Consider the following 27,278-nt stretch of genomic DNA (forward strand, 5'->3'; position numbering starts at 1 on the left):
CCCTGCGGGGCCCGGCCGGGAGCCCGACGAGGAGGGCGACCATGGACCTGCGGCCCGGGGCACGGGGGGGCTAGGCCCCCGGGAGAGCGCCCCCCATCGCCGCGCACCCCGTCAGCTTCACTGCCCCCGGGGCCGCCGGCGGCCCATGAGCCCCGGCCTCAAAGTTTGCGGCGGGCGGGCGGGCGCGGAGCTCCAAGATGCCGTTCCACCCGGTGACGGCGGCGTTGATGTACCGGGGCATCTACACCGTGCCCAACCTGCTGTCGGAGCAGCGCCCGGTAGACATCCCCGAAGATGAGCTGGAGGGTGAGTACCCGCCGGGACCCCGTCGCCGGCCCTTCCTACCTGTGCGCCCAGGTGGAGCGCGGCCAGGGCACCGCGCCGGGGGGCGGGGGACAGACCGGCCGCAGGTGCCGGCGGCAGGTGGGCGCTCCCCTAGCAGCTGCGTGAGAGGCCGGACCAGCCGGTACCCTGCTGGGGGTCGAGGAGGTGAGGGTGAGTCTCAGCCCCTGCCCGCGGGTCCCTCCGCGCTGCGGAAACTTGCCGGTCCCGCAGCGGGGTCACGGGGCCGCGCGCCCGCGGTGACAGTGCGGCAGCGCAGTGGACCGGGCCGGGGTCCGAGCTGCGCCCCCCGCATCAGACTGGCCGGAGCATCCACATCCTGATCCCCTCCGCGGCGCCTTCCCGCGGCTCTGCGCTCGCATTGACATTCCGCTCGTGTCGCTTGAAAAATTCAATCTGCTCGGGCAGCGGAAGAAGGGGAGAGGGCGACTGTCCTGCTTTTGCCCGCCGCGGGCCAGCCCCCAGCCCCTTCTGTGGCTGAAACCCCTTCCTCTCAGGGGTGAGAGGACCCCCAGCCTGTAGCTCTGGGAAGGCGGCCCGGGAGGTGGTGGCGACAACAAGTGGCCGGATTGGGCGGTTTGGTCGCGATAGCTGATCCTAGAAGGGAAAGGTGGAGGAGCCGGGACCCAGACCCTCCCAGACCCTTGGGCTTCAGGACACGAAGGGGAAGCCTTAGGTGGTGGGCTCGGGCATCTGAGAGGAAGGCAGGGTCGGAGGTGTAGGGTAGCAAGATCCCTGGGGCCTGCTGCTGGATCCATGCTGAGCTGGAGAAGTGCTGTTTCCCTCCCCCCAAGACCTTCTGGCCCCCATGTGGAGGGGGTGCTCGTGGGAGCCTCTGTCCTCAGGAATCTGGTTGTCTGCTGTTGGGGGAGGGACTGAGACTGCCTGGGGGTTGGGCCTGCCTGAGTACCTTGGCTCAAGGGGGCGTCTCTGAGACCCAGGGGGGAGTCAGGGCCACCATGCTGTGCTGGTGCGTACAGCTAAGATGTTAGCCCAGTCAGGGATGTGGTTGAAGCAGAAGGGCCCCAGTTCTGGAGCCCTAGTGGAGGCAGATCTTAGGAGAGTCAGACTGTGTGTGTGTGTGTGTGTGTGTGTGTGTGTGTGTGTGTGTGTGTGTGTGTGAGGGGAGATCCCAAGGGAGAATGCCCCTACCCCCCACTGGTCACTGCACCACAGGCCATGAATCACCTGTTCCTCACCAAGTCCCCTGCAAGCCCCCAGATGCCTGGAGAACCAAGGCGAGGGGTCTGTGTGCGTGCAGGTGGGTGGGTGCCCTGACTGGCTCCTAACTCACCCCCAAAGCTCAGGTCCCTGCCCGGCCAGGTGGAAGCCAGCTGCCCAAGTCCTAGGGAAAGGAGAGGGTGTGATGAGGCAAGTGGGCAAGAGATGGGACACTAGCCATCTTTCCTTTGTCCCTGCTGCTCTCGGCCACTCCCAAATCTACCACTAGTTTCCCCCTCCAGAGCTCTTTGTCCAGTCTTCCCTCCCTGGTTTCTTGAGCAGGGGGTCAATATTTCACTGTGCCCCTCTTGCTCCAAGCCCTCCCCTCAATGGCCCAGGCACCCTCGCCTCAGACCTCACTGGCTCCCTCCTCTCTCGATTCCCCAGTCCTGGGGTACAGAGCATGAGGAAGAGTGGAAGCTGCGAGGATGCCAGGGTGCAGGGGTGAGTGAGGCATGGGGCAGGTGGTGCAGGGGCAAGGAGGCTGCAGGCTCTTCTTGGGCCTCCTGGTGGACATGCTGGCAGGAACTCAGCAGCGTTAGTCACCAGCCACGCCAAACACACTCTCTGCTTCTCTCCTGGGTCCTGGGGAAAAGAGGGGCCCTGGTGCAGGGGGCATCTGAAGGGCAGAGCCCTCCCTGGGGTAGGTAGGCAGAGGTTGTGGAGAACATAGAGGCCCATCCATCTCCTGCGCCCCCCAAGTATGATAAGGGTGAGAACCCAATCCCCTTTTTGACTGCAGGCACCCCCAAAAGTCTCCCTCCCAGAAGCTCAAGCATCTGTAGGCCCCAGGCCCCTTGTGGCCCTTGATCACCACGTATGGGTAGAGAGGGTGGCTAGCCTGGCATAGGTCCACCATGAGGGCCTTGCCCACTCTAGCTCCTCAGAGCCCCACTAATGCTCCCGCCCCAGGGCAGTGCGGATAAGACCTAGGTCCTTTGCTGGAAGGATGCCTATTGGTGGGGGAGTTGTCCCACATGTGCCAAGAAGAGGGAGTCCGGCATCTTGGGAAGAAATGCTGCAGACAGTATATGCCGCAGAAATCCAGAGGGCGGTTAGCCCAGGCGAGTTTGAGCTCTGGTAGTATACTAGTTACGAATTGGGCTGCGAACCTTAAGGTCAACAGTTTGAAACTTCCAGCTGTTTTGCAGGAGAAAGGTGAGGCTTTCTGCTCCCGTAAAGATTTACAAGCCTTGGAAACCCTGTGCAGGGTCGCTATCAGAACCGACTCCACAGCACATAACAACAACAACAAGGGAGAGGGAAGTATGAGGTTATGACCAGAGTGTCCCTGACAGGCAGCACTGAATTCTCACCTCCACACTCCCACCTCATGCAGTGACCTTGTTCCATTTCTTGCCTCTTTGAGCCTTGGTTTCCCCAACTGTAAAACGGGTCAGCATTGCCTCTCCTTAGGGCTGGTGACAGGGGATTTGATAGACGAGCTGAGCAAGGGGCCTGGCTAGCAGTGGGATACAACAGCAGGGGTTGTTAAGGGCCTGGAGGGTGGTGAGAGACCAAGCCGATGAGGCAGGGATGCAGGTGTGTGGTAGGCTGGGTCAGGAGGACAAGGTGGTGTCAAGGGCCTTGAAGTCGGGACCTGTGGCCCTGGGGAGTTGTGGGTGGATGTGGCTGGCCCAAGGCCTGCCTGGCCCCCATGAGGGAGCAGCACAGGCTGTCTCAGACTCCCTCTGCATCCCCACCATAGCTGGGTGTACACACCCAAAATGCTGGCTCCAGTGGCAACAGTGGACTTGAGTACCGAGGGTGGGAATGGGTAGCTGCCCGTATAAGGGAGAAACAGACAGCTAGTGACCAGGCAGTTAGCCAGCTCAGTAAGACAGTGGAACTAGGGTTAAGAGGAGGCAAACGAGGAGCTCTTTTCCTGCTCCTCTGCCCTGCTAGTACAACAGTTGCCTCTGTGCTGACCAGAGGCTCAGAGAAGCTGAGTATGAGGTTGGGACCAATGCCACAGAGAGCATAGTGTTACAGAGGAAAGATGCTGCCCACCCAGTGACCTTGACCCTGTGGGTGCCCCTGGGCTCTTGCTCCCTAACAGAGGCTGTGTCCTGTGGGACCAACTAGGGATTCAGGTTTGGCACAGCTCCATAGATTGGGGATGGGCTTGAGGGGTGTCAGGCTAGATGTGGTAGGTGGGAGACAGTGATGACGTCCTGGAAACTCAATGGCTCTGCCAGCCACTCTGGGCCAGGGCTCCCCATGCAAGAGGGAACAAGACAAGCTTATCCCAGCCTCCTAGAGCAGGGACTAGAGCTCAACTTTCGGGGAACTGTGCCCAGGCCTCAGTGACCCTCAGGAGTTGGGTGCCCATTTCACAGATGAGGTGGCTGAGCCTCATCCAAGGTCATGTGACAGCCTCAGCTGAGCCCAACTCCTAGCACCAGCCCCAATGCCAGCAAGAACTACGCCCGGTGTCCCTAGCTCACCCAGTCCTTCCTTCCTCTCCTTCCGGCTCTGCCATCTGAGTTGGGCTGATTTACAGCATCCTGCTCAGAACACTTAGATGCTTTATTTCCTTATTCACTCCCCCAAGCAGCCCCATTGTACAGGTGAGCAGACACCTGCCCAGGGTCACCCTGCTGGGAGGTAGGAAAGCTGAGATTTCAATAATGGCTTGGGGTGATTTAGAGCCACCTCCCTCCTTGGTCTTCATGATGGGTGGGAGTCAGCAGGGAGTGGGACAGCATGAGCACTTGGAGGGGTGTCTGGGTAACAAAAGGATGGAAAGGTGGATTTACCTAGTGGTCTTGGGTCTTGGGATGGTAGACCTACCTGAGAAATGGCCCTTCAGGGCTAACTCAGGATCTGCCAGCTGCACCAGCCCCCTTCGCTGCCTCCCTCTATTAGCTTGTTAGGTGCTGTTCCATCAGTTCCTAGCGAACCTTTCTTTGTTCAATGGAATGGAACGCTGCTTAGTCCTCATACCACCTTCACAATCATTTCTATGTCACTGAGTCACTGTCACTTCATCTTGTTGAGGGTCTTCCTCACTTTGGCAGACCCTCTATTTTACCAAGTTACATCTTGCTAACGTCTAACGTAGGTAAGATGAAGTCTGGCCACCCTCACTTCTGAGGAGCATTCTTGTACGTCTTCTAAGACTACTTGTTCCTTCCCTGGCTGTTATGGTACATTTGGTATTCTTCAGCTTCCCGTTGCCTTGTGCATTTCCTCAAAGCCTCTGGGAAGGCAGTTGAGGCTCCTGTTGAAGTAGTCCTGGGCTCTGACAGCCAAACCCAGCCTAGACGGTGGGGCGGGGGTGGGGGGGGCGCTTAGCTCTCCACCCCAATATCCCCCCCCCAAGTAGGCCCTCCATAGGAGGAAACTGAGGACGCAGAGAGGTGGGTGCCTGACCCCAGGTTTCTTTTTTATTAAATGTTTTATTGTGAATTATGTGATAGTTTACATGGGAGAACACCAGCCTTACATTCATACTATCGTATATCATTTCATTGCCATGGTTATAATCCCCTCCATGCATCCTCAACCAACCAAAGGGTATACCCCACAAGCCTGCCCCCCGGTCATCAGCATACAGCCCCTCTCCTTCTCTGGGTCTAGAGTCCCCAGCCGCTCCATCTCTCCACGTCATCATATCTGCCTCCATCTCTGGCGTCACTGTTTCAGTGGGTAGTGTCCTCACTCTGCTCTTCTCCCTTGATGGTCCCAGGGACCTCCACTCCTGGACTGCAAAGTCAACCAATCCCCCTCCTTTTGCTACCAAATGTCTACCTTTACATTTCTAACCCTCACAGTCAGTCCTGATAGCAATTATTCACTATTGTACCACAAGAGTCCTATCCCCATCTCCTTTCATCAGCCCTGCCCAGACAGACTGGACACTATTCAGTGGAGATTTTACCTTCCTCCATGCCCTCTGGCTCTAGGCTCCCTCTTGAAAGCTTGTTAGCCAGTCACATCTTACCTTTGTAGCACTCCCCCCCGCCACCCCCATTTTAGGTAGCCAATGTCCAAGTTGCCCATCCTGTCTACCCTGTGTACCCAGAGGGTGGGAATGATCCTCACTGTAAAGATTTGTTCCCTCTTTTGAGCTACTGCATCCATAGGTTTAGGTTAAGTTCATCAATTGTATCAGATTACTCTTTTTCCCTCTTCTTTCTTCTAGTTGAATCATCCAGCCATTGAAGCCACGTCAAGTGGGTATTATCTGCAAGTGTGGGTGTTCTTGTGCATACTTCCTCACTTCACTCTCCACTCTAGTCCTTGGTGGCCCCAGGTTTCATTTATTTTAACACCCCTGGTCCTGAGGTCCAATGATGCTTCAACAGCCCCCACCCTCAGTTTGATTTCCCTTATGTGAACACTGATAGTTCCTTGGTAGAAATCTTACCTTCTATGTATTGTCAGGAGGGACCAGTCCTGGAGAAGGATATCATGTTTGGTAAAGTGGAGGGTCAGAGAAAAAGAGGAAGACCCCCAGAGAGATGGATTGGCAAAGTGGCAGCATCAATGGGCTCAAGCGTGGCAACAATAGTGAGGTTGGCCAAAGATTGGGCAGTGTTTCATTCTGCTGTGCATAAGGTTGCTATGAGTCGGTACCGACTCAATGGCACCTAGTAACAACAACATCAACATGTGTACTTTTGGGAGTACTGATGACACTGTAGGATAAATACTGGACTGCTAACCACAAGGTTGGCAGTTCAAATCCACCAAGTTGAAACCTTGGGAGAAAGATGAGGCTTTCTGCTCCTGGAAAGATTTACAGCCTCAGAAACCCTATACAGGCTCATTATGAGTTGAAACTGACTTTACAGAACCTAACAGCAACAACATGTGGGTTCTGACTTGCAGCCAGTGCACCTCATGCTTTGTCAGTGGATGCTTTTTTGTCACTATGATGAACAGGTGTCAGTGAAGCTTCCAGACTAAGAGACTAGGAAGAAAGGCCTGGCAATCTCCTTCAGAAAATCGGCCAATGAAAACTATGCCGTGCTGCCTTCTGTTGTGAATGGTATCCCCATGAGTCAGGCGCTGACTTAAAGGCAGTTAACTACAAGTGGGTATCCCATGGGGTAGGGACCTGGGGAATTGGATAAGGGGCCAAACCCTAGTGTTTCTTGCTCACTGGTGTGGCAGATGTGGTCTGTAAACCAAGTCAATGGTCTCTGTGCAAAGCAGTGGATGAACTTCTGCTTGGTTCTTTTCACAAGTCATTTATTCATTTGCTCAATTATTTCTTCAGCAAATGTTCCAGGGAACGGGGACATGGCTATGAACAAGCCAGATGGACCCTTCCCTCATGACACTCTGTGCTTACAGTCAAGGGTGTGAGGAAGGCCTGAGTCAGCCCAGAGCAGGGAGGAGCTTGGGGAGTTGGTGCTCTCAGGCTGAGACCATGGTGTCAAGTTTTCCAGTTACCAGAACAAGGGCAGCTTTCTCAAAAACCTGGAGGTGGGCGTGTTCCTGGTGCCATCAGCACTAAGGGGACCCTGAGGCTAGAGTTCGGTGCACCCAAGGTAGGCAGAGTCTGCAGCTGGTGGGACAGAAGGGGTGACACTACTGAACAGAAAGCTAAGGGAGTGGCAAGGGTATGCCTGCTTACAGGGCCAGTGCTCCTATCTCTGACCAGAGACCCCCAGAATCTGGTGACGGAGTGCTCACCACCTCTTCAGTGCAGGAAAGCTTCAGGTAGAAGTTGGCCCAGCTGCTTCCTGGCCAGTAGGCTAGGAGGTCAGATTCTCAGGCCTCACCACAAATGATGTTATTTTGGGTCAGAGGGCTGAGGCCTCCAAGGAACTCAGCTGCAGTGCTCTGTCTTGACTCACATTTTAGACTGTCCTTGGATGCGGATGGCAGGTGGGAAGGAGCATTACGAGGTTTGGAGCCTTGGCCTCACTATGTAGCCCAAGACATATAGCTGCCTTCCCTGGACCACAGTCCCTGTGGCCTTTGAGACTGGGGAATAACTCCAACATGCAGGATCCCACATGCAGGGCTCAGGGACCCCTAAGAACCTCTAAGGCCAGGCCAGGGCCAGCCTAACCAGGGAAAGCTCTGACCCCACATTGACCCTGGAATTGTCACCTACCCTCGCTGAGCCTCAATTTGCCTGTCTGTAGTGTGGGGCAGCTCACCTGTCTGCACTTCCACACACCACACACACACCTGTGAGCTCACTTCTGCCTGTGAAATCGCACCCAGGGGAACAGCTCAGGCAAGTTCAGAAGGCTGGTGAGTAAATAAGGAGATTCCCCGGGTGCAGCAGCAGAAGGGGTTGGGGGCAAATGGACCTCTAGTCAGGGGAGCTTCTGGTTGGAAGCTGAGACTTGGCACCTGGCTGGCACCTCCTTGGGGAGAGGATGGGGTCTCTGGGAAGGACCCCGTAGCTGCTTATATTTAAGGTTTCACAGGCAGAGAAACAGGCAAGAGGTGAGAGAATAGGGCTCCTAGGTTTGTTCTTGGTAAAAAAAAAACAAACAAAAAAAAAACTCTTGTCATCCCCACATCGTTAAACAAGTTGCTGTGGAGTTGGCTATGACTGATGGTAACCGCACATTGTGTCCGAGTAGAACTGTGCTCCATAGGGTTTTAGTGACTGATTTTTCAGGAATACATCTCCAAGCCTTTCTTTTGAGTTGTCTCTGGGTAGACTTGAATCTCCAACTTTTCAGTTAGCAGCCAAGCATGTTAACAGTTTGTGCCACCCAGGGACTCCCCTAGATCATGACTGCCCATTCTACTGTGGTGAAGACTGAGGACAGCCCAAGGTCACACAATGCGTGGCTTTTTTGGCCCTAAATCCTCAATCTCCCCCAGGTGGAATATGTCTGTAGCTCTGCTTCCGTCTTCCCTTAGACCTCAGGAGGCAGAGCCCCGCTGCTCGCATGGTCACCATTGAGGAGTGTTGGCTGCTGTTAACCAGCTAAGCCCGGAGAGAAACTGAAGCAGGATTCAGGGAGGGGAAGGGGGGACATTCTACAGCTCACATGGTCCTGGCCTGTCCAGCCTAGTGACCTCCTGCAGATAGGGACCCAGAGTCATCATGAGCATTCCAGGGAGGCCGTAGGCTCCTGGCACTGAGGCCCAAAGAGCATCGTGTTGCCTCCTGGCCTGGGCAACCTTTGCGGCTGGGAGGTTTCAGAAAGCAGCAGCAGCCCTGGAGGGTTTGAAAGGGGATGCTGGGCAGGGCTGAGGTCCCAGGCTGCTCTGCTCCCCAACAGAGATCCGCGAGGCCTTCAAGGTGTTTGACAGAGACGGCAATGGCTTCATCTCCAAGCAGGAGCTGGGCACGGCCATGCGCTCCCTGGGTTACATGCCCAATGAAGTAGAGCTGGAGGTGATCATCCAGCGGCTGGACATGGATGGTGAGCAAGATCAGCACCCCCGTCCATCTCAATGTCCTCACCCATCACCTGGGTGACCTCTGCTCCTGGCTGAACACCTATGCCCCCTCTCCATCTGAGCCACACCAAAACCCATGTCCTATTGTGGCCAAGCCTGCGCCCATTTCTCAGCCTGAAGAATTGAGGCCAGAGCCACAGGCTAACTCAATCCCATCCAGGGGCTAGATAATGTTTCTCTCGTTCTCTGAGAAATGCGAAAGGTACAGAAAAGCAGAACTACCCTAGTTCCCACCATCCAACATTACAAATGGCTAGTTTAGTTGTAGTTGCCCCCTGGCATTTTATGAAGGAAGAATTATGATCAGCAGTGCCATGACCCTCCCCATCTCACCTCCAGCCTCCACCTTGTCCTCTCCAGTCCAGAGCACATCCTCACCTTCTGAGATCATTTCCTGTCTGTATCTGGGGAGATCTAGGCCCCACAGCCATTTGGGACAGCTGCAGGGAGCTGGAAGCCCATGGCAGGTTCTGAGTGGAACCACGGTTTCCATGTGCCAGCTCACTCTGGGCCTAGACATGGCCCAGTCAGCTGACTGGTCATGTACCTGCTCTAGGTGATGGCCAAGTGGACTTTGAGGAGTTTGTAACCCTCCTGGGACCCAAGCTCTCCACCTCGGGGATCCCAGAGAAGTTCCATGGCACTGACTTTGATACAGTCTTCTGGAAGGTGTGTCTGGGCTGGCCAGCAAATGACCCAGCCTGCATTGTAAACCTGTCTACTGCATGTCTTGTATTCCAGAGGGCCACCTGGGTGGAGGTGAGGGTGCTGGGGTTGGCCGAGGACTCTGGGGCATGGGGTGAGGGTCCCAGCCCTCCAGGATCTGTTTGTAAGGGAGTGGCTGTGGTAGTGGCCAAAGCACTGTTTCCCCCCCTACAAGTGTGACATGCAGAAGCTGACGGTGGACGAGCTGAAACGGCTGCTCTACGACTCCTTCTGTGAGCACCTGTCTATGAAGGACATTGAGAACATCATCATGACAGAGGAGGAGAGCCACCTGGGCACGGCTGAGGAGTGCCCCGTGGATGTGGAGAGTGAGTGATGAACCCCTAGGTCCCCATGGGCGGAGGGAAGCCAGGGGTTTGCAGAAGGGGCTGGGGCCCTCCTTGCCTGCTCCAAGCCTTGGTGTCCCCAGGCGCCCCCTGGGATAAGCCCTTCCTGGGTGTGGCTCTTGATCCCATTGGTTCACTGTCTCGTCTCTATCACCCCTGGTGGCCACAGCTTGCTCCAACCAGCAGATCCGCCAGACGTGTGTGCGCAAGAGTCTCATCTGCGCCTTCGCCATTGCCTTCATCATCAGCGTCATGCTCATCGCAGCCAACCAGGTGCTGCGCAGCGGCATGAAATAGGCCCCTGCCAGGGCGCCTGTCTGGCGCATGCGGTGCATGGGACCCACTTCACTCCCACCGCCGCCTGCAGCCCCTTCTTCCTCAGCTGGCTCCCTGGGCCACTGTCAGTGTGTACTCAGGGCCCAGAGACTGGCAACCCCACCACTACCACCCCTGCCCCTCTGGGCCTTGCATGGAGCCGTGGCTCAGCTGTGGAGGCCCTGGTGGTGGCTCTAGGATGACCTCCAGCCCTGCCTGCACCCCTGCCCTACCCGTGACCCCATCTGGCCTGTATGTAGCACTAACTCTTCCTGCTATCCATGGGCTCTTGGAAGTTAAGGAGAAACCTGTATTGGAGCCCAGGGACCCAGTCATTGTTGTGAACCCTTGGGTGGGAGGGGTTCCCAGTGCCAGAGAAGGCAGTCACCTACCCAGGGCCACACAGCCAACCTGACCCTGGTCTCTGGGGTTGCAGATAATCTTCCGAGGGGAAGGTATGAGACTGGAGTCTCCTTGGTTCCTCCTCCTGGGCACAGCTTGAGGAGGTTCCTGGCTGGGTCCCTTCCGCCGGTCCTCCTAAGCTTAGATCCAAACCCAGCCACTTCTCTCTGTACCTGTTGGGGTCACAGATTTTGCCCATTTCACAGATGAAGAGCTTGAAGCTCAGAGGGTCCGAGATTTGGCCTAAGTTTCCCCTTCAGTGGGGATCTTCAGGATGGGCATTAGGTCATTGGAAGATGGGGCTTCTGAGGTGCCCCCCACCCAACCAACCACCACCACAGAACCTAGGATTATAGTGCATCTGGGGACAGGGACTCCAAGACCTGAGAATACCTGCCACCTCCGCTGGCCAGAGGCTCCTCCAGGGCAGAAATCCCTATGCCACCTTTAGGCCAAAGGGCTGCTCAGCCCAGCCCAGCCAGATATTGCCCAAGTGCAGGTCCTGGCTTCCTGGGACCCACTACTCTAGCCCTCATGTGCCACCCTGCATGCTTGGCACCACTCAGCATGGGTGGAAGTGGGGCTGCCAATCTGCCAGGGCTGGACCAGCAGGTGGAGCCATGCTACAGGGGCCTGGCCATAGGTCATAGCCACTCTACTATATCCACCAGGGCATGTACCTTCACTGGCCCCCAAGGGAGAGGAGCCCTTCTCATCCCAGCCATGCTCTCCCTGACCAGGGCAGGAGCCACAGTGTGACAGACTCTCTTTATAATCATCCAGAAGTTGGTTTTCTCACACTTCTTGGGAGGGAAGGAAGGTAGGGACTGTCTGGCTTAGCGCCAGGACCAGGGCTGCACCTTGTGGGGGGCCCGGGTCTCAGTTAGGCCAGGTGGTAGTTTTAGAGGGTCTGTGGGCTCTCCCCAGTCCTTATCTTCATTGTAACCAAGGAAAGTTGACTGGGTAGGGGCCAGGTAGGGCCAAGGGGCTCAGCCCCATTGGATGCTGGGCTGCAGGGGCCACCCTCCTGGTGGGGGTGCCCTCAGGGATGGTGGAAGCTCCTGGATTGGTGGCCAACCCATGGGGTACTGGAAGATGGCGGTCCTGGCAGGTTCGACCCTAGAGAAAAGGCACAGAATTAGGCTGGGACACAGACCTTTCTGGAAGCAGAGCAACCCCTCTGAGCCAGCCACCTCACTTCTAGGGACTGAGCCCAAGGAAACAGCCAGGTTGTGGGTAGAGATTACGGGACAATAGTGGCTGCCCCCAAAATACCCAGCATCCACCTGTGGGGGACTGATTACGTACGTCCACAGCAGAGAGTGCTCTGCGGTCTGGGTCAACATGAAGGCGGACTTATGTGCACTGACCAGGGACAGCGCTGGGACGTACTGTGTGAGCAGGGAGCAGCAGCAGCTTATAAAATAATGTATATAGCATGACACTATTTTTGTTTAAAGATATATAACATATATAAATGCATAAAAAATACCTAGAAGACTGAACAAAATGTTAAAACTGTTTCTGTCTGAGTGGTGTCATTACAAGTGAACTCTTTTTTAATTCTTTATACTTTTTTGTTTTGTTTTGTTTTGTTTTTAAGCACACAAAGTCACTGAAATCAGGAAAGGAAAAAAAAAAAAAAAAAGAGGCCTGGTATGGCACAGTAGGATAAACACTACACTGCTAACCACAAGGTTGGTGGTTCAAACCCACCAACGGCTCCTCAGAAACCCTATATAGGGTAGCTATGAGTCAGAATCAACTTGATGATACATCCCAGCAATACCACATTTTTAAAAAGTCTCATTGTTTACACTGCTTTCCTCCTGGAGGGCCCTCAAAGCCCATCTGAAGCAGCAGTCCTTGGTCAGGCATCTTGTGCCCAGCCTGGGGCTGCTCCTTACTGGGAACCAACGGAGCCCAGAGTGCCACAGAGCAGGTCCGACCTTCCCATCAACCGGGACAAGGTTTGCTCAGGTCAGTCCCAGTGCCCCTTCTCTCAGGCCATGGAGCATTTTGAACCTTGTTTCCCACTTCGCTTGTCTGTCTCTCCTGAACTTGGGGCTCTAGAGAGTAGGGGACAGGGGGCCTGTCTGTACCTCAGGGCCCGGTGAATGTTTGCTGAATATGAACAGCAATGCTGACTACTCTCCAGAGCTGCTCTGGGTCAGATGCTGTGGCCAGAGGATCCATAAGAACCCTCCTTTACACAATGCCCATTTTACAGAGGAGGCAACTAAGGTTCAGAGTCAGTCCCCTGTTCAGGTGCCACAGTCGTGGGTGGAATGTAACTTGGACATCAGCTCTCATCATCTCCTTCCCCGCTCCCTCCATCTGGCCCCCTTCCCTACTCCATCCCACCCAGAACCAGTGACCTAGGTTCTGCCAGCTCCTCAGCCCAGTGGCCAATCCCCTACAGAAACTCTCAGGAACTCTCTGAGGCCTCAGGCCTCCAATGTGGAAGTGTAAGGGCCTGGCAGTTGGCCCTATTGCTCTGCCCCCACCCTGTCCACAGGCCTGGCTGCAGGATTCAGGGCCCTATGTGTCTCCAGGGCCTCATGTTGTAAGAGGACAAGGAAACCCCTGCTCAGCCAATGGCCGCCCGCCCACAGGAGAGAACGGAAAGTGGCTCTCAGCATGATTTATGACGTTGGGGAGATTTCATAAACTCCGTGAGCCGCGAAGGGAAGTGGGAGCGGAGGAGGCTCCGCAGTTGTGGGAAGGGAGGGCCCCAGCTGCCAAGCAGACTGGGCTCCCACAGGGCTGGGACTGATGGCAGGGTTCCCCTTGGAGGATGTGGGTCTGGGGAGCCCGTTCCCCTAGAAAACAGGTGCGTTTTCCTTAGACTGGGTCCAAGGCTGGTGCCCCCCCAATAGGAGGAGGGCATCCTCTGGTATATCCCCAGACACAGCCCTGGCCTCAGACATAGAGAAACCGACTGACCCCAAGAGTAAACCCTCCAGCCTCACACGTAGCAGACATGACCACTGAGGCAGGTGTGCAACCTGGTTTGGGGCTTGTGGCTTCCATTTCCCCTGAGTACAAGGACAAGAGTGACTCTCTTTTGCCTTTCTCAAACCATGTCCTCATCATACCGGCAAGTGCACCTCGGAGGTGGCTGGGCCAAGCGCAGGGGGAGATTAAGTGGGATAAAGTCACAATCTGAAGCGCCAACAATGGCAAGCAGGGACAAGTGCGAGCCTCACAGGGGGATTAGTCTTTGTGTCTGAGGCTGGCCCTGCCCGTCAGCCTCCCAACTGCTCTCGGCAGACGCCTCAGGGTGAGTCTGCTGAGGGGGATGGGCAAGGCTGCTAGGCAGGGCCCCAAGGAGCTTCCCAGGTTTACAAGGAGGGTTAGCCTGGCTGATCTTGAGGCTCTGCTCAACGGTGTGGGGTTAAAGCCACCATGCCCTGTGTCCCCTGTCTCCTAGGTGAGAACAGGGACTACCTGAGGTCTCCCAGCCCGGTCCCCACAAGGAACTCACACCCAGGTCGGGTCCCTGTTCCTCCTGCACACTCACTCATCAGTGAACACATGCTGGCCTGGTCACTGTGTGCTCAAGGATGTGAGGGGACACTGGAGGCTGTGGGGGCTTCCTGAGGGAGTGTTACTGGAGCTGACGCTTCTGGGGGTCTGGCTCTGTCAGCAAAGAGTTGGGGAAGACAGCTGTAGATGTACACACAAAGCACCCCAGGATCAGAAGTGGCCATGACATCTAAGAGCATCCAGCCTGAAGGACACAGAGGCAGATGGGAAAGGTGAGAATGTGACCACCAAGGAAGTCCCCTGGGCTGCCATCTGGGCTGTGGAACCTGAGCTGTCCCCTAAGGTGGAGCAAGTCTACTCATTGAAACCCATGGCCACCAAGTCAGTTCCAACTTATAATGACCCCATAGGACAGATTTCAACTGCTCCTTAGGGTTTCCAAGACTGTACAACTGGTGGGTCTGAACTGCTGGTAGCCCAATACCTTAACCCACTGTGCCACCAGGGCTCCTTGGAAGAAGCCAGGGAAGGTGTAAGCAGGGGACAGGAGAGCCAGAGCCAGGCAGTGTTTTAGAAACTGGGTGTGTGGTTGTGAGGAGGTGGGAGACCATGACCATCTAGGAAAGGTGGGGTGGGCAAGGGGCCCACGGGGCACTAACCAGCAGAAGCTGCTGTCTTTTTGCAGGGCTGGCTGGAGGTTAGTGTAGGAGACTTGGGAAGCAGAGCAAGGCAGCTGAGGGATGCAGCAGGGACCATAGATGCAGAGACAGAGCCTAGAGCCGGTGGGCATCATTTTACACAAGACCAGCTACACAGAAATGGCTGCAGAAGACCGAGGCTGTGACGGCAAAAGCAATAATAAATGGTCACCTCCCTTCTAACAATCCCTTTTTCTCTAAGCCAGATAGACCTGTCTGCCCAGAAAGTCATTCCTTTGACTCAGAGCCCCCAAGAGGCAGGTGGACCACCATGGGTGCAGAGAATAAGGGACTCTGAGGAAGCAGGTCCCTGGGAGTGGTCAGGCTGGGTGCCAGAGGGAGAGAGGCCTGAGGGGCAATGCTCAGTTCCCCTGGAGTATAGCTAGGCTCCATCCAGCATCAGACTGCTGTAACTGCAGGCCTCCAGCAAGGCAGGGCCCTTGGCAAACCCTAAGTGTGGCCCCAGTGACAGAGGTGGCCCAGACTGCAGCAGGAAGCCACTCTCCAGTCAAGCTAAGACAGCAGGTATGACGACCTCCAGGAGAGATTCTGACTCACCAGCTGCACAGTGAGGTACTAATCCCCATGATATGCAGGCTGCCAGGCACACCGTCTGTACCAAACAACCCAACTGTTCAGTGTGCCTCACCTCTCCCTGGGACTCTGTGCCTTGGTTTCCATATTCTACCCTCTGGGTCCTCCAGGTCTCATGATAACAACATGATAACATTCTGCCTTGGATAGCTCTGGGACAGGCCTGTCTGCACCAAGGCAGGGACTTGGGGATACCCTTCTACAGTCCCCAAGGTCCCCAGGCCTGAGATACTCCTTCCTGGGGCAGGACCTCAGAGGGGCAAGCAGGGGGCTGAGCAGCCAGGGTAATGTGGCCAGTAGGTGCCAGAGCACAGATGGAACTGAGTATGCTCTGGATACGAGGATCTAAACAGGACGCAATGGAAGTGAACTGGTCTTCCTGGGACCTATCACCCTTAACTTATGGGGTGGGGGGGGAGGGGGGCAGGAATCCCTGATGAGAACTGCACACTTGACCACAATAACAACACTTCAGACAGGCCCAGAAGGAAGGTACATCACATTGAACATTTGAATCGTATATTTTCATAAGGTGAGAAGGACAAAAACTGGCCACAGATTTAAAATAAAGGTTAAAAGAAAAAAAAAAAAAAAAACAACCCCACACACAAACTTTTGGTCTACACCCTAGTTTGGTGCATTGTGTCTTGGGTCTTAAAAACAGCTTGGTGATGACCACCTAAAATATAACTAAGGTGCTCTACTTATCTGGCATAAAGAGAAAGAAGAAAGCCAAAGGCCCAAAGAAGCAGCTAACCCACAGGAAAAGTCGTCTACACGGACCACGGCCTCATTTCCCTGGAGACGAGATGAATTAGATGGTGCCCAGCTACCAGTACTCACCATTCTAATCTACTAGGACAGACTGACGCTGATAAGAGAAAAATGTGGACCAGAACTTCAAATTCCTAACAACAATAAAAAAACCCCAGACCTGGACACCTGGTGTGGTGCTGTAGGATCATCACAGACCAACGGTTCAAATGTACCAGCTGCTCCTCAGAAACTCTATACAGGGTCACTGTGAGTCAGAACCAACTCGAAGGCACTTAACAACAACATCTGGACTGGTTGAAATCTGAAGATGGCCTTGAAACAAAACCAACCACAGAGGTCACCCTGTAGCTAAAAAACAGATTGGCTCCAAAAATACTGACCCCTAAAATACTGAGCATCACCTACTAAATGCTGTACACCTTTATTTAAAAATCACCTATATGAGACCAAACTGTCAGTAAGAACTTACAAACAGAGGTGAGAATGTAAGGGGACAGGGACACCAGATTCATGGAGATGGAACCACCAGAACAGAAATATCAAGAACGTTGCAAAGAATAGAACCAATGTCAATGAATAACTTGTGAATGGTTGAACAGGTCCCTTAACTGCTGTGTAAACATTCACTGAAAACACAATGAAATACTAGTTTCTGAAAAATGAAAGTTGATTTAAAAAGATCTTCATTTCTTTTCACTAGGCTCAGAGAAGGCAAGATTCTTTGACCTCTAGTTAGGGCCCAAAAGAGGGCCTCACAGATGGTCTGATCAGGCTCCCTTGGCCCAGGCCAGGCTGGCAGCCCATGAGACCAGACCATGGCAACCCAAGGAGAACTTTGCAGATAATCCATCAGATGCCGTTTCACGATGGAGAAATTAAAGAAGTCCAGGGAGGGACAACTTATACAAAGTTATATACAGCTCATAAGCATGTCCTTTAAAGCCCTTGGCCTCTCCCCTCTCCTTCAGTGCCTGGTGGAATTGCCCAGGAGACCTGGCTTTGGCCTTGACTGTGATACTGTATCTGGGTCAGAGGCCCACCCCTTGAGGAGGAGGGCACAGGACAGCACACAACACACACAGACCCTTACCCAGCATGCTCCCCAGCACAAGAGCTGAATGAGCTGTCCACACACTACTGAACCTCAAGTGCTGGACCTGGCCCACCCTGTACCCTTTCAGCAAGACACTGCTCTTATTATCACCCTCTGTGCAATCCCAGCTCTACCCCTCCTGGCTGTGAGCCCTTGTGCAAGTCACACCCTACCATGAGCCTCAATCTCCCCGTTTGTACACTCAGGCTATCCTGCAAGTTGGCAGAGCCCTGGGGAGGAAGGGGCAAGGGAACCGGTGTGCAATGACAGGCACCCAGAGGTGTGTTGGTAAGCAAGAACTCCCTCCAGCCCTCCCTCCCAGGATGGAACAGTGATGTGGAGTTAGATCTGCTTTGTGCTCCTACATGGACATGAACAACTAAAGGATGGAAACAGGCCTGGGGGTCTAACAACTGCTGAGGTGGTCCCTAGGCCTGGGCAGTTCACAGAGACTCAAGTCAGGGCAGGCTGGCTGGGGTCTTGTCCCCAGAGGCCGTGGGAGGAGGGCACCCATGGGGTCGTACCTGTTGCTTGGGGCTGAGCTCAGGCGCTTGGCTCTCTTCTCCAGCCAGTCCTCCAGGTGGACCTCAGGGAGCTCCCCGGCATCAAGTGGCCACTCCTTGGACCGCCTCTCCTCTGTGGGGGTAGGGAGACAGGGGCAAGTGATGAGCCAGTCCCAACTCTGTGCCCACAAGGGAGCAGGCTTGGCAGGCTCTGGGTGTCTCACACACTCCCTTCCTGGGAGGCAGGCTGGGTGGGGTAAGGGTAGAGCCTCTGGATTGTTCTCATTACAGCACCATTGCCCAGGGGCCCCCTCTGGCCTCATTCTGTTTCTCTATCCAATGGAGACCTTACAAGATTTGTGGGGACTCAAAGCAGGAAGATGGATATAAACAGTCTGGCTCATATGAGTGCCCAGTTCCAGGGTAAAGGGGGGCAGAGCTAGGCAGAACAGGGCTCAGTCATGAGCTGGACCTCTGACCATGAGCAGAGTAACAATCCTCAGTTTCCCCTAAGCTTTCCTTCTCATAAAATGCCCTACAAAAGCCTCTAATTATTGAATTAAAACCAAGCAACCAATAGTTTCCATACTACTCGGGTCACGAGCATGTGATGTGGTTCATGTCTCCGTGTGGTCCTAGGATGGGGCCAGAGGAAAGCACTCGTACTTGCTTGGGGCACTAAATGCACTCTTGTCACCTCACTTCACCTTCTCAGGCAACACTGCCTCCAAAATGCTAAGCCACGTGCCAAGGTCCTGGCTGGATGGGGCAGCAGCACTCTGTTCCAGCCTCCGCAGATCCCTGCTCATCCCCCCATGTTGTCAGATTGAAAGAGCGAGGGGGGATGCCAAGCTTGAAGTTGCTGCACAGGGTCCAGGTGGGGCAGAAGTGAATCCACAGGGTTCCTGGCATGAAACCATACTGGCATCACATTGAGATCCATGGAGACATGGATGGGAGCATAAGCCAGCCATTGCTCCTTTTCCACTCAGGCCTGAGGCTGTCTAGAGGAGCTGTTCAGTAAGACTCAGGGTTCCCCCACCACCCTGGGCAGCCCTTGGTCTCCCCTCAGCAGTCAGGAGGGAGGGGATGGAGGAGAGGCACCAAGTAACTTCTCCTTCTCAGATCTCAACCTTGAGACACCTGGCCTCCCAGTCTGGACACCCACTGAGACGCACCTTCCACCTGAAGGCTCAGCTCCTGCAGATCTCGCCCTGACATGTGGGAAAATCGACACTTGGAGCCGAAGTCGCACTGACCTGTGGAGGGAAGGCAGAATGAACCGCTGCTCAGGAAGGGGCTCACAGTGTTAGGGGTAGGACCCAAAGGGCTCTACTCTTGCTCAAGAACTGGGAGATTCTCTGTCCCCACTCCAACACAGAAGCCAGACCACCTCCCTGATACATCACCCTGCTTGAGCCCCTTCCCTGGCTGCTCACTGCTTTGGGGACCCTACCCTTACCCGTTCTCCAGTGAACTGAACTCTGGTCCCTGGAAGGGTCATGCATCTCTTCCTGCATGTACTGGGACACCCACTGCCTCCTCCCCATCACTTCACCAACAGCAGAACCACTCCTTTGAAAAACTTCAGGGGCGGCTTTGTGAAGGAAATACCAAAGTCCAAGGTGACCTTCTGAATCTCAACGCAGGATATAAAATAATAGGAACTCGAGGGGATCCTAGGACCCTGGGTGGTGCCATGGTTAAACACTTGGCTGCTAAATATAAGGCTGGTGGTCAGTTCAAACTCATCCCTTGTTCCATAAAAGAAAGATGCGGCAGTCTGCTTCTGTTAAGATTACAGCCTTAGGAAATCTTCTAGGGCAGTTCCACTCTGTCCTAGGAGCTAGAACCAACTACATGGCAGTGGGTTTGGGTTGGTTGGAGGGTGTCCTACGCCAGCACACCCTATTTGTGGCATATTCATGTCCAGATAAAGTCTGCGGGGAAGCCCCTGACCTGCAGTGCAAGTCTGGTCCCCACCTTAGTACCAGTGTCCTGAGTGGAGCGTGGCCTCCCTTCCCTCAATGTTAAGCTCCCTGTCAGCCATGCTAACCATCAGGGCTTTCCTCTTGGCTGCTAGGAAGCCCAGGCCCTCAAAGGCCAACAGAGAAGATAATGAACATTCTCCTGGATTGCCTTAGTTTTCCTTCCTTTATTATCGCCTGTCATTTGTCCCCTCACTTGCTTTAGTTTTTACCTGTTTGAACCATGGTGGTGGTGGTGGTATGCCCTGGAGTTGGTTCTGACTCATAGCAACCCAGCATAGGGTTTCCCCAGCTCTAAATCTTTAAGGGAGCAGAAAGTCTCATTTTTCCCCCACTGAACAGTTGAGAGTTTCATACTGCTGACCTTGAGGTTAGCAGCCTGACTTATAACCACTATGCTATCAGAGATCTGAACCATAAGCATCTTTGTCAGCCTAATATTGACCTATGAAATCAACATCTAGCACCCTTTGTTTAACTCTCAATGTTCTCAGTAGCCTTAAGTCTGTGACGATCTCCAGCCCTGACTGCTCTCAGGCACTTTAATCAGTTAGTCTAATACGCCACCAGTGTCCTCGATTTACTTCCCATCTCCCAATGCTTGCTTGTTCTGGGTGAGCAGACACAATCGCATTCTGCAGAGCCAAGGACCACATCCTGCGAAGCCCGAACACACCACAGCCCCTAGGAAGACTCCAAGAAGTCTGCCAGGGGAGCTGAGGTCACAAAGTGGGCTCTGGGGAGTGGCTGGGGACCATCCAAGTGTTGCTCACTCAGGTGGCTGAAGTGGAGCAGAGCACTGTACCTATCAGTAGAAACTTCCAACAGGGCCGCTTGTTCTGCTCATCCACCAAGATGGTGGCTGCATCTGCAAAAGAACAGAGGGGTGGGGTTTCGATGAGATGTGGGGAACCAAGGAAGAAGCCTGGCCTGGACTTAAAGTGGGTACAGAAAAAAAGTTGGGACAACTCCCCATTCACGGCGGAATACAAAAAGTGGATGTCACAGGTGGGGATACTGAGCAACGAATCTCAGTTTCAGGAGACCCCAGGCCCACCAACCAAAGGAAGAACTGGGCTTCAGGTCAGAGGGCAATATCTTTGCCTGTGCAATAGAATCACTTGGGGGAGTTTTGTAAATATCCTGGTGCCATGGGACCTCTTTGTACTGTCTTTGCAACCTTCAGTGACTCTATGATTTCAAAATAAAAACTAACCCTGAGGCTTAATTTTTAGCCAAAAGACAGACAAATCTCTAAGCTGAACAATAACACCAGGAGGTCCATACGCCTTAGAACAATCAACCATTCGAAATCCAAAGGGCAGCATTTGCCCAGGAATAAAACTGAGAGGCAGGAAGGGATAGGAAAGAAGGGCGAAGGGAAAGAGTGAACACGGGGAGGAAGTGGGAAGAACACTGTTATGTTACATTGTGAGGAATGCAATCAGTGTTATGAAGAACATGTATGAATTGTAGAATGAAAAACCAATTTGCTCTGTGAACTTTCATCCACATCACAATGAAGAGTTTTAAAAAAACAGAAAGTTCTGGTGTTCAGGTAGCTCACCAGCCATTTCCAGGGCCCGGCACCACTCCACAGCCACAAAACTGAAACCTGCCCTTTTTTACCCCCTGCAGACACTAGCTACAGGCACTCAGAGTCAGATTGCACCAGCTGAGACGGTTTTGTGGCAATAATTCTGGATGTTAACCTTAACCCTGGCTTCCTCTTTATTTTCATCATAACATTTTTCACTTTTATATGCTTCTTTGTAGACAAAGTATCAGTGAATCAAAATCCACAGGTAAGACATGTAACTAAGGATGAGCAAGCCCTTTGGTCTGCCCTCACAGGGGTGGGAAGCAGGCTGGTGCTCAGAACATTCCACCACCTTTTTCTAAAAGCTGCTTGAGCTTGAGTCCCAGCTACACAAGACCAGAGGCCCGCTATTTGATCTCTCTAAGTCTTCATTTCCCCATATGTAAAATGGGCAGAAAGGTTCTGGCCTGGCAGGACTGCTGTGAACCCGGTGTTTGGGTAATGGATGGAAGAATGTGGCCGAGGTGGGCAGTGGTTCCCTGCCCAGCTGCATGCGAGCATCACTCGGGAAGGAAGCACAACTCATCAATCTCTGGGGTTGTACAGCCAGGACTGTGCACTTCTGGGGTGGATCCACAAAAAATATAGTGAGTCATATTTCACTTCTCATCACAAACCCACATCCCCATTTTGCAGAAACAGGTTCAGAGAAGGAAAATGATTTGCCCAAGGACCCACAGTTAGGAAGTAGCAGGGCCAGGTTGGACCCCAGTGTGCGCCTAAGGCCTGCTCCTTCCTGAGTACTGTGGTGGACCAGCAGGCATCAATGGGAAGGGCAGTGGTGTGCTGGAGGTAGAGTTCTGGACTTAGAAGTCAGTTGTCAGAGAACAAATAGGTGGCCTGGCAGAGCTGTGTGGGGGGACCACACTGGGTTTGTCCAACTCGGGCCACCCAATTGGTGCGGCCCTGCCTTTCTGGAGAGAAGTGGGCTGATGGTCCAAGCCTAGGATTCCCCTGAGCAGGGCAGCTGAGACTGGAACAGAGTATGGGAGAAGGGCTCCTCATTGCTCATCATCACCCCCAACTGCACTTGAGAATCACCAGGTCATTTTTAGAGTATGTAGCAGCCAGGGCCACTCCTCCTAGCCTCAGCTTTCATTCTCTGCTGGGCATCAAATTGTTAAAAAGCTCCTCAGTGACTCTAGGTTGAGAAGGCCAGGCCCAAGACCTGGATACAGCAGCCTGAGCTCCTTCACCTGGCATTCAAGGCTCCTCGTGATCTGACCGTGTTGGTCCTTCTCGCTTCATCTCCCCAAACGGACAGCTGCCCTGGGGCCTTGTGTCTGTTTGCTTATTCATTTCAACGTTTAGTTAGCAAACATTTACTGAGCACGTCCTGTGCGCCAGGCACCACGCCAGGCTGGGGCTTAGTGGAGAACAATCAGATCAGACCCTTCCTTTCCTAGGTCAACGATCACACGAATCCAAGTGGAGATCAGCAGGGCACACATCTAGCAGCTAGCAGAATGGACTGCCTGGCCCAGGGAGTCTGCCTGAATGAAGCTCAGAGGGGGCTCACTTCATCTCAGGAAGGAAGGAGAGGCAGCAGAAGAGAAGCCTTCAGGGGGAACGTACACTCAAACAGGTCATGCAGTCCTTGGAGGGAGAGGCCAGCATGGTATGGGACCCTGCCCAGAACACGCTATTATCTATTACGCAACTATTCTCTGTCTTCCCAGGCGGGGACAGCAGGCCCTGTTTTACCCACCTCTTTGATGCTGGGGTGTATCTGAAAATATCTCAGATGTTAATGGTAGGAATGATTCCATCCCTTTGTGGTCCAATGGACATCTTTAGTGCTCACCAAACCCTGAGGCCCAAGTGTGGCATTGTAGATAAGCACAGGACGGCTGCTAGTTGTGCTAACTTGCAAGGTCAGCAGTTCAAATCCACTAGTCTCTCTCGGGAATCCAAAACAGAGATGCTGTGAGTCTGAGTCACGGTTAACTCGATGGCATACAACAACAACAACAACAAACCACGAGGAGTCATACAGTCATTGTGAGACTACTGCGCTCCAGTCATAGCCCTGGGAGGTGGGTCCTGTTGCTATGGCTGTTCTACACATGACAAGATTAGGGTTACACTGTGAATGATTGACAGAGTTGGCTGACACTGACTCTGGAGCCTGAGTTTTCCCTGACCACAGCAACGGAATGTCACCTCTCCTGAGGCCTAAGGGATTGGTCCAAGGCTTTGAAGCTGGGGTCAAGTGGTTCGAGTTGACTCCCAGCCCAGTTGGAGCACCATAGTGCCTTCCCAAAGTCAGTGTGCTGCTCAGGGTAAGCTGGGACCCAGGGGAAGTATCTTGAGGGGGTGGGAAGAGCTCGATTCCAGTGCTGGGGTCCAGGGCAAGGCAATCCACTGCTCTGTATCTCAAAGACCTCTTTGTACCTGGGGATGCATCAACATGGCTCAGCCTCCCTACACAGCTGTCCTAAACAACAAATGTGGAGTTAATATGGTTTTGATAGGGTCTTGGGAACACAGGTGCCCTGAAAAGGGGAAGATGGCTCACACAGATTCATTTTTTTTTAAAACAAGTAACAAGGGTCCTTTTCTGGGTTGAGAGGGGGACTACGATCAAATACCAAGGCCAGATTTCATGACAGATCACAGCTCAAATGGGATTTGGAGGGCAGAAAGCCTTCGCCCAATACCAGCACCCACCCCATTTCAAAGAATAGGAACTCTTGAACACTTCATTGTGTGCAGGCAGAACCTGTATATAGACCAAGAGGCAGTCACTGGGACAGAAGAAGGGAATGCTGTGTAGTTCAAAATCAGGAAAGGTGTGTGCCAGGGTTCTTATCTGTTCACTATACTTATTTAATCTGTATGCTGAACAAATAATCCTGAAAAGAACGTGGCATCAGGACTGGAGGAAGTCTCATCAACAACCTGCGATATACAGATGACACGGCCTTGTTTGCTGAAAGTGAAGAGGGCTTGAAAAACTTACTAATGAAGATAAAAGACTACAGCCTTCAGTATGGATTACACCTGAGCATAAAGAAAACAAAACTCTTCACTGGACCAATAAGCAGCATCATGATAAGCAGAGAAAATAAATGAATTTGTCAAGGATTTTACTTGGATTCACAATCAATTCTCATGAAAGCAGCAGTCAAGAAATCAAAGGTGCACTTTGAGGACTAAGGTACACCTGACCCAGGCCATGGTATTTTTAATCACCTCATATGCATGCAAAAGCTGGGCAATGAACAAGGAAGACTAAAGAAGAATGGAGGCATTTGAATGATGCAGTTGCTGTTGGCTATACTGTGAACTGACAGAAGGATGAGCAAATCTGTCTTGGAAGAAGTGCAGCTTTAGAACAAAGACGGTGAGACTTTGTCTTGCATACTTAGGACATGTTATCAGGAAGGACCAGTCCCTAAAGAAAGACATCATGCTTGGTAAGGTAGAAGGTCAGTGAAAAAGAGGAAGACTCTCAGTGAGTTGGATTTACACAGTGGCTGCATGTGGGCTCAGACATAGCAATGATGTTAACGATGTCACAGGGCTGGGCATGGTTTCATTTTGTGGTACATAAAGTTGCTATGAGTTGGAAGCAACTCAAAGGCGTCTAACAACTCCACTCTTAGCTAGGCCTCCCTCCCTCATCTGAGAGAGCTTTCTGAATGCCATGCCTAGGCCCTACCCCACCCCTGCCTCTGGGGCTGGGGTTGGGACTCTGCCCCCAGTCGATCCTGCATCCAGGGTTGAGAACCACGCCTTAGAGATTTTGAGATAAGCAAAAGACTGATGACCAACCACATAAGTGCACACCCTTCTCTTGAATCCTGAGTTTCACCTCAAGGAACTCTCCCTTCTCCCACGTGTTGGCTACTAAGACTCAGTTCCCTCCTTCTGGGCTCAGGGCCCAAGTCTCACTGCATCGCAATGGAATCCTTTTCTCCAACTTGTGGGTGTTAGTTCTGCCTGGCTCACTCCAGAGCTCCTTCCCCACAGCCAAACTCCCTGTCCCCCTCAGCCAGCTCTGGGTCTCCACATTCTGCCTGCTCCCTTGCTCTTCCCCAGTATGCAAGTCAAGTAACAATGACAGTACCATTGCCCCAGCAGTGACTGTCCGGAGGGCAGCTCCAGATGCTAGGCACTGTGCTTAGTTAGGTCTTACACCCCTGAGCGCATTCACCCCAATGGCATCTGCTCTGAGAAGTTCTTCCCGGAAGAGCCTTCCTTTGGCAGCTCAGCTGCTCATCCAGCCAGTCATCCATCATTCATTCCTTCACGCCCACCGCTCACCACATCGCACTCAGTCCTAGCTCTGGCCACAATGGCCTCTACATCAAGCCCTTCAAGGGTTGCCCTCTGCCCTCAGGACAACCTGATGCCCTTTTGTAGACTCTGCAGACCTTTCCGATCTGGTCCCTGCCCCAATGGAAGCTTCACCCCTTATCATTCTCCCCCTCACCCACCACGTTCCAGACACATCCTCTCCTTTTCAAACAGAGAACAGCATGCTTCCTCATGACTGCCTACCTCTTTGCATGTCCCCTACTCAGATTGTTTCCCTCCCTCTTTCAGCTGCTGGCTCAAACATCACTTCCTCCAGAGGACTTTCTGCATGCCCACGTGGCTGGCATCTAGAAAATTATTGGTCAAGATTTCTGGAGAACAGGTAAGTGACACCTCTGAGGGCCCATCTGCCTCAGGAGCAGCAGCCCCTGACTTCCCACTGTTTGGCTGCTCCGAGGGCCCAGATCAGTATTCTGGTTGACCCATGCTCTTCTTTGGCTGATGGTAAAAAGACCAGAGAGCAAGGCCCCATGTGCCTGGCTGCTGAACCAGCGGGCACTCACCTCGGAACATGTCGTACCAGACCTTCTTGGCCTTGAGGTGCTGCAGCCCATTGAGGTGCTTCTTGCGGTTGTGGAGGCTGTCCTGAAAGGAGCGGTCACAGTAGTCACAGAAGTATCGCTTCCCCATGGCCACCTATGTCAGGTGCTGCTGCCACCGCCTAAGGAATCACAAAGCACACATCAGACCTCTGGAGAAAATGCCACACATCACAGCCCACTGCCTAGTTCAATCTCACAATGGCCCATGAGGAGCTACCATCTTCCACCATCATTGAGTCTATTCTGACTCATACAGGATTCTACAGGACAGCATAGAACTACTCCTTAGGGTTTCTGAAGCTGTAAATCTTGACAGGAGCAGACAGCCTCATCTTTCTCCCAAGAAGCCGCTGGTGGGTTTAAACCACCAACCTTGCAGTTAGCAGCCCCATGCCTAACCCATGGTGCCAGTAAGGAGCTACAGGTCCCTATAATTATGGTCTACAAGGTCTTCTTCCAGAGGGATATTTTAACAACTCTGATGTCCAGCTTCCAGCCCTCATTATCTTGGTGAGGCCCGGGCAGCAATACTTTTTAAAGCTCCCCACGTCATTCGAACATGCAGCCAGGATGAGAACCACTGCCTAGCACCATCTGGCCATCCTCCACACCTGCTCTCACCCCTTGCTCCACTAGCCTCCATCTCCTGTTCTCTGCATGCCAGTCCTGCCAGCCTCCTTACACACTTCCCCTGAAGGGCATTTGCACCTGCTGTTCCCTCTAATTGGAAGACTCTTCCCCACCACAGTCTGCCATGCTTGTTCCCTTGTTCCTTCACTTTCTGCTCAAATGCTACCATGTCCACTTTACTTAAAACCACACCCCCCTCTCCACCCCAGATTTCTCCATTTCCCGTTCTCTTTTTCCTTAGCATTTAACACCTTTGAAATAATATGTAATTTACTTCTTAGGTTTATTGTCTCTTTCTCTCAACAAGAATTGAAAGTACACAA

At 53.2% G+C, this 27,278-nt stretch overlaps 2 protein-coding genes across 2 annotated transcripts; one reads left to right on the forward strand and one right to left on the reverse strand.

Annotated features, from left to right (window-relative positions):
* The first annotated feature begins 197 nt into the window (after positions 1–197).
* On the forward strand, positions 198–10,298 carry CABP7 (calcium binding protein 7). Its single transcript, XM_006869226.1, has 5 exons — positions 198–306; positions 8,769–8,912; positions 9,506–9,618; positions 9,830–9,983; positions 10,171–10,298. The coding sequence occupies exons 1-5, from the start codon at positions 198–200 to the stop codon at positions 10,296–10,298; spliced, it is 648 nt and encodes a 215-aa protein (XP_006869288.1).
* Positions 10,299–11,669: 1,371 nt separating this feature from the next.
* On the reverse strand, positions 11,670–26,439 carry ZMAT5 (zinc finger, matrin-type 5). Its single transcript, XM_006869227.1, has 5 exons — positions 26,287–26,439; positions 20,666–20,728; positions 19,051–19,131; positions 17,894–18,005; positions 11,670–11,837 (listed from the first exon to the last, which is right to left on the reverse strand). The coding sequence occupies exons 1-5, from the start codon at positions 26,411–26,413 to the stop codon at positions 11,708–11,710; spliced, it is 513 nt and encodes a 170-aa protein (XP_006869289.1). The 5' UTR covers positions 26,414–26,439; the 3' UTR covers positions 11,670–11,707.
* Between the last annotated feature and the right edge of the window lie 839 nt (positions 26,440–27,278).

The sequence above is a fragment of the Chrysochloris asiatica genome, unplaced genomic scaffold (assembly GCF_000296735.1).
Source record: "Chrysochloris asiatica unplaced genomic scaffold, ChrAsi1.0 scaffold00128, whole genome shotgun sequence".
Lineage (NCBI taxonomy): Eukaryota > Metazoa > Chordata > Mammalia > Afrosoricida > Chrysochloridae > Chrysochloris > Chrysochloris asiatica.